We start from the raw sequence: 14504 nt of genomic DNA on the forward strand, positions 1-14504 counted from the left end.
CTTAGGACCGTAAACCAGCTGAAGCAAAGAGGAATCTCGCCCTCTGGTTTTGCATATTCTCTTTTAAAGATTGCATTATAATTGAGCGGTTGACTTTAGCGCTGTGCTCTTCTTTATGAGCTGGTGATTACACAGTGTACGGCGCTTACGCTCTGAACATGAATGAATCTGCCAGTTCTACTACAGTACTCTTTATAAAATAACAAGGCTTACCAGGTGGCAAGAGTTGCATAATTGAATTGGACTGAATCCTGGTTTTCCCAACCCAGAGCGGTTACACTTAGAAGTAAATTACAATTAAAAGAGACAGAATGTTTCCATTGTATTAAGAAACCTTAATAGCAAACTTTTCATCCATAAGGCTCTGTTCTCCTCCTGAAGTGTGAGAGAAATTGCTGTATGTGTCTAACTACCATTAACGCTAATGGGAGCAATGTACATAAATCCCCGGATGGTGATGGCAGAACAGACCCCAGATGCCTTTAAAGAGGAAAGTGCTTGTAGGGGATGAATAGAGGCACACGAGTCTGTAGGTCCCTGTAGCATCTGCTCTGGAGATGTGGAGGGGCTGAGCCTGAGATGCAGTATTTTGGAGAGTCTTAAGTTTCATCCAGAGCTGCATTGTGAGGCCAGCCCTCTGCTTCGGCTGGGCTCTTCCTCCAGGGCACTGGGAGGAAGCAGATCCCTAAAGCAGATAGGGAGATGCCATGGACAGATTTCAATGCCACTAAAACCGCTATTCATTTTAGTCATCCAGAAAGTTATAAAAACCCCAAACTGGTGCTGTTTGCCAAGAGTACCCGAGCTCCTCAAGTTGTGCTCACCACTTCCTACCCTTCGGAGCTGGGGATATTGAGAACATCTGTCTCCAAATGCAGTGAGAAGAGAAGAGGATAGTCTGCTTCCTCCCCTCCTTTCCAGAGGGCCTTCGGCTTTCCCTGCCTCTTCGTTTCTTATTCCCTTTCTCCCTGGGATGCCTGTCAACAGCAATCCTCCTCCAGCTGTGCAGGTCAGGCAGCACAGAGAGCAACTCCTTCAGCCATCACGAATGGCCGGGGACCAGCGCACCCGTCCCAGCACTGTCGTGGCCATTTGGGCATGGGGGTCCTTTACACCCTTTACACAATTCACTCAAGGAGGAGAAGATGCAGATACAAACCTCATTTTTATTCAAAACCCAGTTCTTCATGAACTTTCTGATCTGCTCTTCTTGATGGCAGAGCAATGCACTGTCACCTTGCCATTAGGGCTAAGTAATTAATAGCTGCCTAATAGAAGTGAATGTAGTTGCTCAGCAAAATGAATGATGTGCGCTACAAGCGAAAGCACTAGAAAGTAAAGCAGAGCTGGAAAGTGTTTAGGAGGGGGAAATTTCTGCTTGCCCTTCATTAGGAGAAGCTCCAAAGAAATGTAAAGTGTGGCCACATTAATCAGAAGAACTGGCATCCCACGATATTCTTCTTTGTTATTTGGCATAAATTGCATGGCATTAAATGATTTAAATTACGCATATACCTGCCATAATTTTTTTTTGCTGATATTTAATGAATGCTGTGGGTTGTCTTCGAGCACTGGTCTCTGAGCATTTTGAACATCCAGGCTGGTGAAGGCTGAATGCAACCCCCTTTTTCTGGCTGATGAAATCTCTTCTTATGCGGGTTCCCAGCATGGATGAGGAGAAGGGAGCAGGTCTGGAGTCAGTTTGTTACAACCAAGGCTCTGCAAAATACCGATGAATTATGGGTCTGTTTTTCTTTCTTTCTTTTTTGTTTTGTTTTGTGTGTAACCTTTCATAGGACATGCATTTGTTGAATCCATCCCTGATCATCAGTCATGATCAGTAAGTAGCTGTTGCAGGTACCTGGCTCTCACACCCATCCCTTCCTCATGTTTTTCTCATAGCCCACTCTTTGATGATAAGCCCAGTCCTGTGGAGAACGAGACAGCTCTTATTGCACCTCCACTGTGACAGATTTTAACCACTATTGTAGTCATGAAACGGCCACAAAATACCTATGACTAGTCAAAGACAGCTGTGTTTTTGTAAGGTCTACTTTGAACAAGTTGCAGTCATTTTTTTCCGTCTCTTTAGACACCGTGACTGACAAGAGCATATATAATGTCAGGAATACCTTTATATGATTCCTTCTGCCTGGTGCTGTGTTGTAATTAGCAGGTTCAGACTTGCTCGTGCTCTTTTCAAATGCAATTCTTCTTCGGGAAAGAAATTAAACCAAAGGATGATGTAGCTTTTCACAGCCACTCACATGAAAGCAAGTGGTGGTTACAATTATTCCAAAGTACTTAGGAAAGTATTGAATATGGTAATCTTTGCTAGCAGAAAGCACTGGACTGGTTGAAGCACGTGGCTGCGAATGTGCAGAGGTTGGGTCCCTTTCCAGCTCTGCCACAGCCTTTCTTTGTGGCCTTGGGCAAACTATTTAACTGGTTCTGTAATAGCATGGTTCGTCAGGAATAAAAGTGGGAGTGCCGCTGTTTCTTTTCTTCTTGCTATTTGTCTTCTTAAGATTTTGAAGTTCCCAGAGCATAGACACTGTGTATTTGTGCAGTGCTCAGTCCAGCCACGGCACAGATACCGGTATCTCAAGATACTGATAGCTAAAGGCTGGACTTGATGATCTTAAAGGTCTTTTCCAACCTCGTTGATTCTACGATGTATCACCGTTACTGTCTTTCTTGGCTTGCGGAAGACATTTACCAGTCTAGGTCAGAGCACGTAACAGTGAGGCAGGAACTTATTTAAATGTAGAAAACTATGAAACTGGTATATTCAAAACTAAAAGTAGATGACACCCACTCCCCCATTGCCCATCCGCTCAGACAGATGTTGTGCGCAGAATAATGCTGTCCTTGTTCTCATGAGCACGGCAGTGCTTCTCTGATGGTTGGGGCTGGGATTATTTGACACGTCCCTTTAGAAAGGATGTCTATTAAAAATCATGGAAGAAGGGTAACTTTTGAGGAGGGAGTGCTAGGCCCCAACCCTGTTGTAGGGGGTTCAGAAAGGCTCTGAGATCTGTTCTCCCCTGGCACATGTGCAGAAAGTCACCACATGGGTTTTTTTAGGAGAAATGTTGGCTTTAGACAACCCAGAGCTCCTCTTGAGCTTTGAAAAGTTAAAAAAAACAACGATAAAGGAGATGCCTTTGGCTTGGATTGCTCCTGGGTCCATACCGCTGAGTGTCTTCTATAAAATCTGAATGGCAAATACAGGGAGGCAAATAAAAACCACAAATGGTTTATCATGCAGATTAGGAAGAGAAAGTGCATACATAGCATTGAGCATCATCAGGGTAACAGTGCTCAGGGTTTGTTCTTCCCAAAACAGGGTCATGAACTAGTCATAGGCATGATACGATGCAAGAGAGAAACTCAGTAAGAAAGGGTCCCTGTGGAGTGTGAGACAGTTCCAGTGGGGTGGAACTGGCACCTTTTCCCTGACTGCAGAATTTCTCACCTACGCCTGGAGTCCTTGGCCATGCTGTTTAAAGTGTTTCAGTAGGGCTGCTGACACCCTTGTTTTCCTGTGGTACCATCCCCGCAGCGTCATTGGAAAGGTTATAGCTTTAACAGAGAAGAAAACCAAATTGCTATAGAATGTCCAAAGAGAACAGCTTGTTAAGAACAGCTGGGCTTAAAAAAAGGTGATGGGAGCAAGTGGATCTCTTGGGAAACAGCCATCAGAAAAATATTTAGCTTGAGATTTTGTTGAGTTTATTTAAAATGAAAATTAAGAGAGGTATTCTGGAACCATATTCATTTCATTATTAACACTTACCAATGGCAAACACTGCTTGGTAGGGGCCTACAAGAAATCTAGAGAGGGTCTTTGTCAAAAGGAGTGTAGGGACAGGCCAAGAGGAATGGCTTTAACCTACAGAGGGGAGACTGAGATGAGCTCTTAGGCAGAAGCTCTTCCCTGTGAGGGTGCTGAGGCGCTGGCACAGGGTGCCCAGAGAAGCTGTGGCTGCCCCATCCCTGGCGGTGTTCAAGGCCAGGTTGGGCACAGGGGCTTGGAGCAAGCTGCTCTAGTGGAAGGTGTCCCTGCCCGTGGCAGGGTGTTGGAACTGGATGGGCTTTAAGCTCTCTTCCAACCCTGAGCATTCTGTGATTCTATGAACATACCCATATCTGTGATGCTGTTCTCACAAGCCAGAGAATTTGCATGTCCAAAAGGGATGTGTATCATAAATAGACTGTTTACAGTAGACTTAAATTATATGATGAGCCATATAACAGCAGTGAATATATCATATCACAAGCCCCTGCCAACCGTGCATGAGTACTATTTGCTTCTCCTCAGGCAGTAAACAAAGTTTTCAGCTGACCTACTGTTTAGTAGAAGTGCACTGAAACAGAGATAAGCAGTGCCGCTCGTAATGCTGTAGTGGAATAAAATCTGGCATAAATTTGCCTAGAAAGTGGAAGGAATGCATGAAATATTATTTCTTAGTTCACATGCAAGTTTTCTACCAGCACGCCATGTAATATTGCATTACTAATAAAAGGGGGTTTATTCCTGCGTCTGGAAGGGTTCACATTCCAATCGGGCGGTCAAGGCAACATATATCATGTGAATATCAAATTCTTTAAGATGAAGCATGCCTTAAATATTCTAAACTAATGACCTGAAGGAACACACAAAGTGCATGAAGTGGTCCGTATTGTATCGACATGCCTCGTGATTCCCACTGGATTCAGCAGGACTTGGAGCAGCCCTTCCCACTTCATGACGGATGCTTTAACGTAACGCCAGTAAGGCACATCTGGGTTCCCAGGATGGACCTAGACTTCACCTACGCTTGAAAACGGCCTCTTTGGGGCCCTGCAGATTTGTGTAACACACTTTGGACTAATTTTCCAGTGTCTAATGGGAACGTTGTGCTTCGCAGCCGCTTGTTTGTTTGTCTGCCTGCTCCTAGCCTCCCTCTTCCCCTATTTATATACGCACACATGCAAAAAATATGAGAGTTAAAGAAAAATGTCAACCATATGTAACATACATGGAGATTAGTGACAGTAACAGTGAATTCATTGTGGTTTTGGCAGTCAGGACACCATCCAGGCCATATTTTAGAGTTTTAGACAAATCCACATGTATTCCAGAGATTGCTGTGGATTTTCAGTATGTGTGGCTCATTAGATACGCAATCTGCCTGCTATTCTCTCCTGTCACACAAAGCTGATGGCAGCAAACTGGCATCTTGGAGATGTTGGTAGCAGGACAGATTTTAGCATTAATGCCAGCCTTGGGCATCCTGGAGCTCTGTGCTCTTCTGCAGTGGTTTGTGTGAGAGGTTAGGGGTGCCAGGCTGCCCATGTCCCATGGACAGGCATTCAGGAGAGGGCTGCGCTTGGTTTCATCACTATTCTGCTTCCAAGCATAATCCAACAGTTAAAATCCAGCTTAATACCATCCTTAAAGAAGGAAACACTAAAAAGCTTGCCAGCCTTAAACTCACAGTTTGCTTTTTGTGAGCCTGTCACCGCAGCACGTTGACCAAGCTGCAGCTTTTGTGCATTGTTCTTCTTTTGTCACAGCTGGAAAATACCTTTTTGGGGGGCTATAATTCAGCATAAATCTCAGATTCGTAATTCCTTCAGACTCATACATTCTTTCCAAATTCATAATACATCCTTTAAATTTTAGCATCTCCATATTGCTTTGAATACATCAATACAGAGCTGTTATATCCAATGCTCACGCATACATGTGCAACATGCAAAAGTATGGGTTCAATCCATATAAAAGCGCTAAACTCTTGCCTAAACCCGCTGGAGTTCAGGCGAGGCTGAGTTCGACGCGGGGCTGAGTGCTTAAATATAGGTGAAGGCAATTCTGGCCTGCTAATTTCAGCAGAATGTTTCAAACAAAGTGTTACTGTTTAATCTGGGCACATGACGGGTGAATGAATGTTTGAATGAAATGACATAATTGTTGGTTAGCCTGTGTAATTTGGAGAGCGTCCGCACAAGTTTAACTCTCTCTGGAGGCGGGGGATCCTCGGTGCGGGCAGGGAAGCGCCTTCCCTAAAGGCAGAGGATGGCCAGATCCTGCCTCCGACCTTTGGAACGACGGGCCGAAGCTGGCTTAACGCAGCAGTTTGATTTGGGAGTATTATCCTCAACCCCTCTCTTCACGTCGTATATGATATTTAATGCGTCATCTTTGTTTTAAACAAACAATACACAAGCTGTTGCTGGCAATGGTGGGAAGCTGGTGGTCCATCTGGAAAGCAGGGAGATAGATGAGGAGAAAAGAGAGAATTGAAACTGTTTAGGGGTGTATTTGCATGTGTAAAACCCTGGGATGGGAGCAGGGTGTTTAATAGCTTTTTAAAAAGCAGTTTGGAGACAGGGGAGAGTCTTTGTCTGTAAAGGAGTCTATCAATAATGGACATTATTTGTGTAATAGAAACGTGGGGTTTAATCAAAGCAAAGCAGAGCTGCAAGCCCATACCTTTAAAAAAGTTATTTATTCATTATTTCTGCTGCATCAAATCCATTCACTCTAAAATTAACCATTTTTCCCTGACAAAAGTTCAGAGCGGTATAAAATTAACCAGGAATATAGCTTATTAATTAAACCAGTGGCAAACCAGCTATTTCAGCGTAACGGGCTCTGCGGGACGGTTGCAAGTCGAGTTTCTGGCTGATTGCTTCTGTCATTCCCAAAGACAGAGCACCCCACCTCAGCTTACCACTGCCCAGCGTGCATCCAATATGCCGTTTAAAACCTTGATTATAACCAGAGAAAAGTTCATTGAAACCAGAATAAGTTACAAACTAATTAATCTTTCTTGCCATCTTGGATTCCCTCTCTCCCTCCAGAATCCAGCCAGATGTTCTGCAGTTGTTGCATGCACAGGGCGCCGCAGTCCCGTTTATCCAGCTCGGGGTTTTTCCCTCCATCCTTAGCGCTTTTTGCTCCAAAATGACACACTTTGCCTTCACTTTGGAGCTTCTTTATCCCTTGCTAAGGGCTTCCTGGAGAACAGGAGAGATTCTTTCAGTATAAGCGTATTTGGGATTTAAACTCTTTTATGTATGTGGCAGTTTTGCTGCTGTCTTTAGGGACTGGGGTTGAGCAATTGGGGAGAAATTCCCTGCAGGAATGCCGAGCGTTGCCACCATTTCAGTCTTGCTAGGCCTGGGGATGATGTATGGAGCAGGTGTTTGCAATTTAGGGTTCGCTGCCGTTCCTGGGGAAATGGGTGGAAAAAGGAGGGTTGGGAAGAGAGTGAAAAGGCAGCAGGAACAAGGCTGGCATTATCCACGCCGCTCCCATCCCGAGCCGCACTCCGAGCCTGCGCCCTGCCTGGCTTCGAAAGCTGCATCTTCCGCCCTTCAAAGGGAGCTCAGTTAAATGAACAGGCAAAAGACCTGAGCGAGGAAGTTTGCTGAAAAACCCCCAGTATGTATAAAAACCTAATTGGGGCTCACTGAGCAATCTGACATCGCTGCAAATCCTGCTCAGAAATATATGTGCTTTGCTTTAATGACAGCACATAGAGTACTGCTGAGATAGTGGAAAATTTTACAGGGAGTTTTGCTTAAGGAATGGCTTTAACTCAAGTTACCTGTAGAGTACAGTGTCATATGGAAACACTTAGAGAGCTGTGGAAAACTTTCTGAAATACAGTGGAATTTATCTAGCGAAGCGTTTCGCAGAGGGAGGAGGAATATGGATTACAATGGAGTCAGGAAAGAGCGGGCTATTGAGCACTTGGAGACGGCCACTTGCAGCCCTACTACTGCAGATGAAAAGTACATATGTAACCGGGGGGAAGCATTCCTAACCGGCCGCGTCTGGGATACATTTATACTATTTGCCATGCACGTAACCTGGTTATATAAAACAGAGTCCAATAACCTTAAAAAGATGGACGGTAAAACAAAAAAAGAAAGGTGCAAGGAAGCAGATCTGCTTCCAGATTTGCACGCCCGGGGCCTGTGGTGGGGTAGGAGCAACAAAACGTGGAGCCGGGGGGCTGAGGGGGCCCCAGTTTTGGCAGCCTGTGATTACCACAAGGATGGTGCTGATGGAGCTGGTGCTCCGGGGTGGGAGGATGCGGGACGGCTCTGGACCGCTCCGCAGCCAGTGGGAGAGCATCGTGTGCCCCAAGGGGAGCCGGTGTTTCCTGCTGTGGGGTGTCCTGGGAGGCAAAGAGGAGAGGGATGGGGAGGAAGCGGAGATGTTTTCAAGTGTATTTCGTTATATATTTGCTCCCTAAATGCTTATGGCACTGGTCGCCAGAGCATCTGGGCACTTCACAATAATTAAAACTGACAAATCCATAAACAGTAAACAACAGGCTACCCACTCGGGCAGCCAAAAACCCACTACTGCATAAGCTCAATAGCTGCACCCATCTGCCAAATAAAACCCTCTCGGCTGCCTCCTCTTGTCTGCAAAGGCCAGGGCAGAGCCAGCCCCTTCCTTCCCCGCTGTCACCCCATGGCCAGGCACAGCTTGATCCCTCCATCCTCCCCCGGGGCTCCCCAGGGCTTCACCCTGGCTTTGGGAGCAGCAAAAGTTTATTTTTAATGTATTATTTTTTTTGTACTTCTCCTTTTTCCCTTTTCCCCCACCACAAAGTGGCAACAAGTAATGACACCCTTTTGGTTCTGACTTCTTGGCCTGCTAACCCTTTCACAACACAATGGGAAGGCAACCACTCGCACCCAGGGGAAGGGATTTAATGAGCAGAAAATAAAGAGAGAGAATTTAGTTGGAAAAACTGTGGAATTAGAAGTTCTGGACCAAATACGCGTCGCTGATGCATAACATTTTTGTTAATTGGGTCTTAACAGGTTTGTGACTCGGGCTGTAATTATTAGAGAAATGGGTCACCCTCGGCAGCGCCAGCCGCGCGTCCTGCCGCTGCGGGAACTTTCACCTAGTTGTAAAAGTACATCGAGACGTGTGTTTCCTCCGCTCCGGCAACGATCCCGGGCTTCGGAGGAGCGACGGCAGCGTGCCGAGCCCACCATCCTCTGGGACAGCCGTCGGGCGCCGGGATGCTCCCGGCAGACCCCTCCTGGTGCGGGAGGGCTGGGGCAGCGTGTCCCGCGTTGGATGCGACCGAGAGGCGTCTCATCACGTGCCAAACGCTCTCCCCCTTTCCCTGGCGCTATTGTTTTTACTTCTGAGTTTTTTTTTCTCTCCACGTGTTTTCCTGCCCTGCCAGAGGCACTAAATCTTCCTAATGCCTCCCTGCCCTCTAATCGCAAAATGGGCTGCGGGAAGTTTGCCTTTTTCTTTCTTTCTTTCCTTTTTTTTTAAAGTGAGATTAATTAAAATATAAGAAATGCACCCAGCTGCAGCAAGGCATTTCTTCTCTGTGCAAAACTGTGGCTCCCCGCTCCATCCACCTCTGCTTTCCACTGCAGAAGGATCTCCACATAGGCAAAAGTCTTCTAATGCTCGTAAACCGGCTGAGATATTATCTCTCTAATTAGCAGCTGGAAAAAAAAACCTTCCATAAATGAGAGAGAGATCAATTAATACTATAATTAAAAACAGTGCCTTTAGATGCGTTGTTTGTGGCGAGCGACTGTTAACGCTGATGGGAGCTGCGCAGTGCTTCTGCCCCAAAAAGTTGGAGCGGGAGCCCCATCTCCAGCCGTGGCGGGAGGGACCCCAAGGTGTTCATGGCACCGCAGACCACCCCACGGTGCTGGGGGGCTTGAGGGGGTCCCATGGCAACCTGCCCACATGCATGCGATGGAGGACGCCGGTTCTGGGGAGGTGACGGGGTCTCACAACGGGTCTGGAGTGGGTTTTCATTTGCATCTCTCCCTTCACCCTTCCCTGCTTGGGGGTAAGCTGTTTTTCATATATTGTAGCCTGGGAAAGCTGTGTTACTGTAAAAAAGAGTAACCATATCCCTTTCTGAGCTGTTGCCAAGCAGATGTAGGGTTTTGGAAAGTTCCCAACAAACTTCCACAGCTGATACTTTACCGACTTGTTCCTTCTCCCGTCCCTCTGCTTGCACCTATTTAAATAACCAAAGGACACAATCTGGGGGAGGGAGTGATGCTCTGCATCTTCTACTTGTTAAATGTAGTTAATCCCGAGTGACCCATTACTCAATTCCGGCATGGGGCTTTGAAAAGAAACACAGAAATACCAAATATTACTGTTTTACCAAGAAAAAAGTTCCCTGTTTTTGCACTGAGGGTGAACCAAGTAATGAAGGAAATTGAGCCCCTTCAGCACTTTGTGCAACACGGGGCTGCTGCTGCCTCTCACGAGGGCAGATACCTCATTTTCTCCCTTAATAGCAATTTGTGGGGTGGGCACTGGAGGAGGAAGAAGCAAAAAAGAGGGGTGTTGAGGGCTGGCGTTGGTATGAAACTTGGTGTAGATGCAGATCCCGATTGCATGTGCGGGGAGGGGGGGGGAACTCAGGGCACTGGAAATGTGGAAAGCTCTCACAAATCATATCTCACAGGAAAGGTTTATGGGAGTTCAGAGTATAGCAAAGGGGATGGATGTCAGGTTTTCCTACACAATAGAGGGTCTTTTGTTTCCGCGCTCCCTCCTGGCAGCAGCCCCCATGCCACCGCTGGTAATTTCCTGTCCATCCTTCGCTGAGCGGCGGGGCTGGAGCAGGGGAGTAGTCCCACATTTTTGTTTAGACTGTGTTTTCTTAATGCTGAGCCTTGTCCTAAGCAGGATATCCCTGTGTACGTTTGGAGTTCCTGAACTTTGCCGGAGAAAACTATCCTTAAAAAGCCCCTTCCATAGTGTCGACTTTCCACCTTCTCTCTTAAAGAGGGGAAAAAAAACCCAACACCCAACAATAAGCCCTCGTTTAATTGCTTTTGCTTGTGAGAGCTTGTACCTTGCGGCTTAATCCGCCCGCGTCTCAAACATCCGTTGGCGTTTTCCTTCCACCCGGGGGCTGAGGAGCGAAACCAAAAAGCGGAGGCGATTCAGTTGGCAGGTTTAGTTTTGGCAGCTGGGGAATGGTTCAGCAGGATCCGACCCCGCGAGGCGGGACAACGTCCCTCAGGCTTGAGGGATTGAGTTCATCCATGTTTTCCAAAGCACTTTACATGGGTGTTTTGCAGTCGATGGAGTTCATGGGCCTGGCAGAGGGTGTTTGGCTGCTGACCGGGGCTGTGGGTTTCTTATAAACTCTCCAAACTGATGGGCCAGCACCTAGTTTTTGTAACTCATTTCCCCGCCTGGCTTTCCCAAATAATCTGTGTATCTGCATTTGTTGCCACTGCACAGTAAAAGCAAAGTAAAACCAAAAGCAAGGAGCACAGTGGTTAGTTTGCACGGAGGAAGTGGGGCAAGCTCCCAGCTGCAGGCTCTTTAAAGTATAGAAGAATATATCAAATAAAATCCAACAAACGAGGCACTGCTGTAATGAGCCTCAGTAATGGGACAGTCCTTCAGAACGCTGCTGTATTTCGTGTAGAGCTCCCATCACCTTGACCAAACAGCCCAGAGGAAAGCGGGATGTGGCATCCCACTGTTACTTAGGTTCAGGAGCCCCTCCAGATGAGCACACCGGTGCAGTGGGATCCCAGAGCAGCAGCACTGCTTCTGCACCGCCGGCCTGGCTGTTGTGCCAGGCAGCACTTAGTGTGTGTGTGTGCAATGGGAAGCTGGGCTCCAAGGGTTAAACACAGGGCTGGAGTTTCCCGGCTCACTCCCAGCAAGCCACGCATGGGTTAAGCTGCAGCATGCACGATGCTGTACGGTGCTGCATGGTGCTATACGCTGCTGTGCGGTGCTATACGATGCCCTACGGTGCTATACGCTGCTGTGCGGTGCTGTACGTACTCCCCCTCTCCCCGGCTCAGGCATTCTTCTGGGTAACTTGATCTTACTTCTGTCTGCCTTTAACAGATAGGCGAGGTGAAGTTATGTTAAACATGTCGCAGTCAGTTTGATTCGCACGGCTTCAGTCTGGTTTTCTTCCTTGATTAGCTTTAATCAAACCCTCCGCGTTACATGACCTTAATAAAGCTATTTTTCCTGACAAGCAAAGACTGTCTTAACAAGCAAAGCTCATCTGGCCTGAAACTAAAGCCAAGTCAAGATGGTGTTTTAGGTCCTCATTAAAGTCCACAGCGTGAAGCGAGAGGGGAAATGATGAAATGGTGCTCCACCAAACCATCTCTCCTTTACATTTAATTAGAGGAATTAGACGCAACCCAGTAGATGCCTTGGGAAAGCAATCACCACTGGGTTCGTAAAGAGCCCGGCAGTATGAAAGGGGGCAGCTAAGGCTTTAGCAAAGGGTAAATTAACACCAGGAGCTGGGTGGACTTTGGGATCAAGTAGGAGGGGAGGGGAATCATATGGTGTTAATATGAAAAGAGCTCCGAAGCCGCCCGGCCCCGCTCTGGAGCTCACGTGTGCAGTGTACGGCGACCCTGAAACGCTCGGGAGGGCAAGTTTACAGGAGATGGCGTGTTTATTCTCCCTTCACCCCTTCCTTCGGTTGCTGCTGACTCACGCAGGTTGGGTGAAACACTGAGGAGGAGAAGGAAAAGCCCCGGCAGGGAGCGATGCCACGGGGCTTGGCAGTGCGGGAGGAAATCAGCCACATGCAGACAAAATGCGGTCAAGCAGCCGCCCCACACAGAGGATGTCCCTTGCACTCATTAGCATTGTGTTTGGAGCAGAGCTTATCAGAAAACAGCCAACAGACATAATCTGTGGTTTATGCTTTCTTTCGTTCCCTGCTTTTTTTTTTTTTTTTACTCTCTTGTTTTCCTTTTTTCTTTCTTATTTTTTGGTTTCTTTCCTGGGGGTTTCCAAAGGGATGTAATCCACTCTGGTTTTATTGCCGTTGCCTCTGGATGTGCTGCAGCTCCAGCCAGCAGTTATTCCAGCCTCTCCAGCCTCCCTGCGAAGGTCTGGGGCTTGACTGCTACTAAATTGTAAACCACAGATCTGCCTTAACCCTTCGCCTTCTGCACGGCTCCCAAACTGTGCCTGCTGCAGGGGGAATCGCTGGCTGAGAGCAGCAGGGCCTCGCTGCCAAGCTTGGGAAAGCTGCACAAAGCCTTGGCTCCGGCAGCCCAGCGGGACGCAGGGACCCTTCCCAAGCGTGAGCTCCCCGGGGCTTTCTTGCAGCTCCAGCAGAATGTGGTACTGTGTTTTCATGGCTCTTCCCTGCGCTGCTGAGGTTCTGGGGATCTGCAGGTGAAGGGACACCCCCTGCACTGCCGTCCCGCTGACTCAAAGTGGGCTCTGTGAATGCCCCAAGTTTGCTGAATGCATCCAGAGTCCTCTCCTTGCTGCTGCATGGTCGATGGCTACAGCCTTGCATGCTGAAGGGGTCTAGAGGCTGCAGCCCTGTCCCTTCCCAGCCTCAGTGGTGTTGGGAAGGTTGCTGCAGCCCCCAGTGCCAGCATTGCAACTGCAGTGTACCTGAGATCTCCATGTGCCTACTACATACATCATACCCAGCACCCCCTGCTTTCCTCATCTCCACTTATTTCATCCTTTAACTCCACTTTTCCCTTTTGGGAACACAAACCTCTTGCCGTGATACTGTCGGAGATGCCTTGGATGTGCGGTTGTGTTTGCAAAGCATGTTCCTGCCCATGCACATCTCCTCCTTTTCCTCTACATCTCCCTGAATGGGGGGATAAACCAAGGACATCTGTGGGCCAGTGGGACAGCACTGTCCTTCCCTGCCTCTGTCCCACCAAAAATCAATGCTTTGCACTCTTGTCCAAGAGAATATTTGCAAATAATCTCCTAAAAAGGCAATCCAAAAATGGCCCTGTTGTTACCCATATTTGTACACAGGCTCGGGAGCGGCGGGATTCCTCCGGCTTGTCTACATGGGGACAATTGCAATGGATGTGAAATAACTTTAAAAGTGGATTAGCTAAACTGCATTACATCCTCGTGTAGACACTGTCATTTACAAATGAAACGGCCTTAATTTGGTTTGGTCAAAGTTTTGCTTTAGCAATTGAATAAAGATGCTTTAAAGTCTTGAGTGAGGAGTTTACACAGGGATTTAATGCAGTTTAATTAATCCACTTTAAATTCACAATTCTAATTAATTGGGATGAGCTTTCCTTAAGTGTTCCCCTGTTGAGACAGTGGTGCAGCACTTCCAGCCACCTGGCATGATGACCTGACTCGGAAGAGCCAATGCAATGGTGCATGACCAGTCCAGTCCCCAGAGTGGGGTACATAAAGAAAGTCGTTTAAAAGTCCTCCTGCTCTGGCCACGGCCAGGAAGTTCTTCCCTGCAGTAAATTACCTCTGGAGAACCCAAGTTCCTGCTCTAATGAGCCACCATCCTCCCAAGTGCTTTAGGCTCTTGCGTTGGCCACGAAACCATAAGCAGAAGCATCTGTCTCATGTGGAAGGGGTTTGGGAAGATGTGGCCCGAATCAGAGGACAGCACAAGAGCCTCCTTCAGCTCCGCTGACCACTGGAAGGGTTTCAGTTTCTCACCCTCCTCATGCGGTGGTTTTGCAGGATTGGCAAA

At 47.4% G+C, this 14504-nt stretch overlaps 1 protein-coding gene across 13 annotated transcripts in view; it reads left to right on the forward strand.

Annotated features, from left to right (window-relative positions):
* The window catches only part of NFIA (nuclear factor I A), a 254009-nt gene that overhangs the window by 24537 nt on the left and 214968 nt on the right, over positions 1 to 14504 (forward strand). The window contains exon 3 of one of the 13 annotated variants that reach the window (XM_061469640.1): positions 10703 to 13252. The exons of the other annotated variants lie outside the window; for them this stretch is intronic. Coding sequence (XP_061325624.1) covers positions 10703 to 10758 — 56 coding nt within the window. The 3' untranslated portion in view covers positions 10759 to 13252. Of the gene's footprint in view, positions 1 to 10702; positions 13253 to 14504 lie in introns of those variants that run through there. 13 annotated transcript variants of the gene reach the window in all.

Source organism: Pezoporus flaviventris, unplaced genomic scaffold (genome assembly GCF_033815535.1).
Source record: "Pezoporus flaviventris isolate CSIRO_AGI_PZ_B2104156 unplaced genomic scaffold, CSIRO_AGI_Pfla_v1 ptg000059l, whole genome shotgun sequence".
In the NCBI taxonomy this organism is placed as follows: Eukaryota; Metazoa; Chordata; class Aves; order Psittaciformes; family Psittacidae; genus Pezoporus; species Pezoporus flaviventris.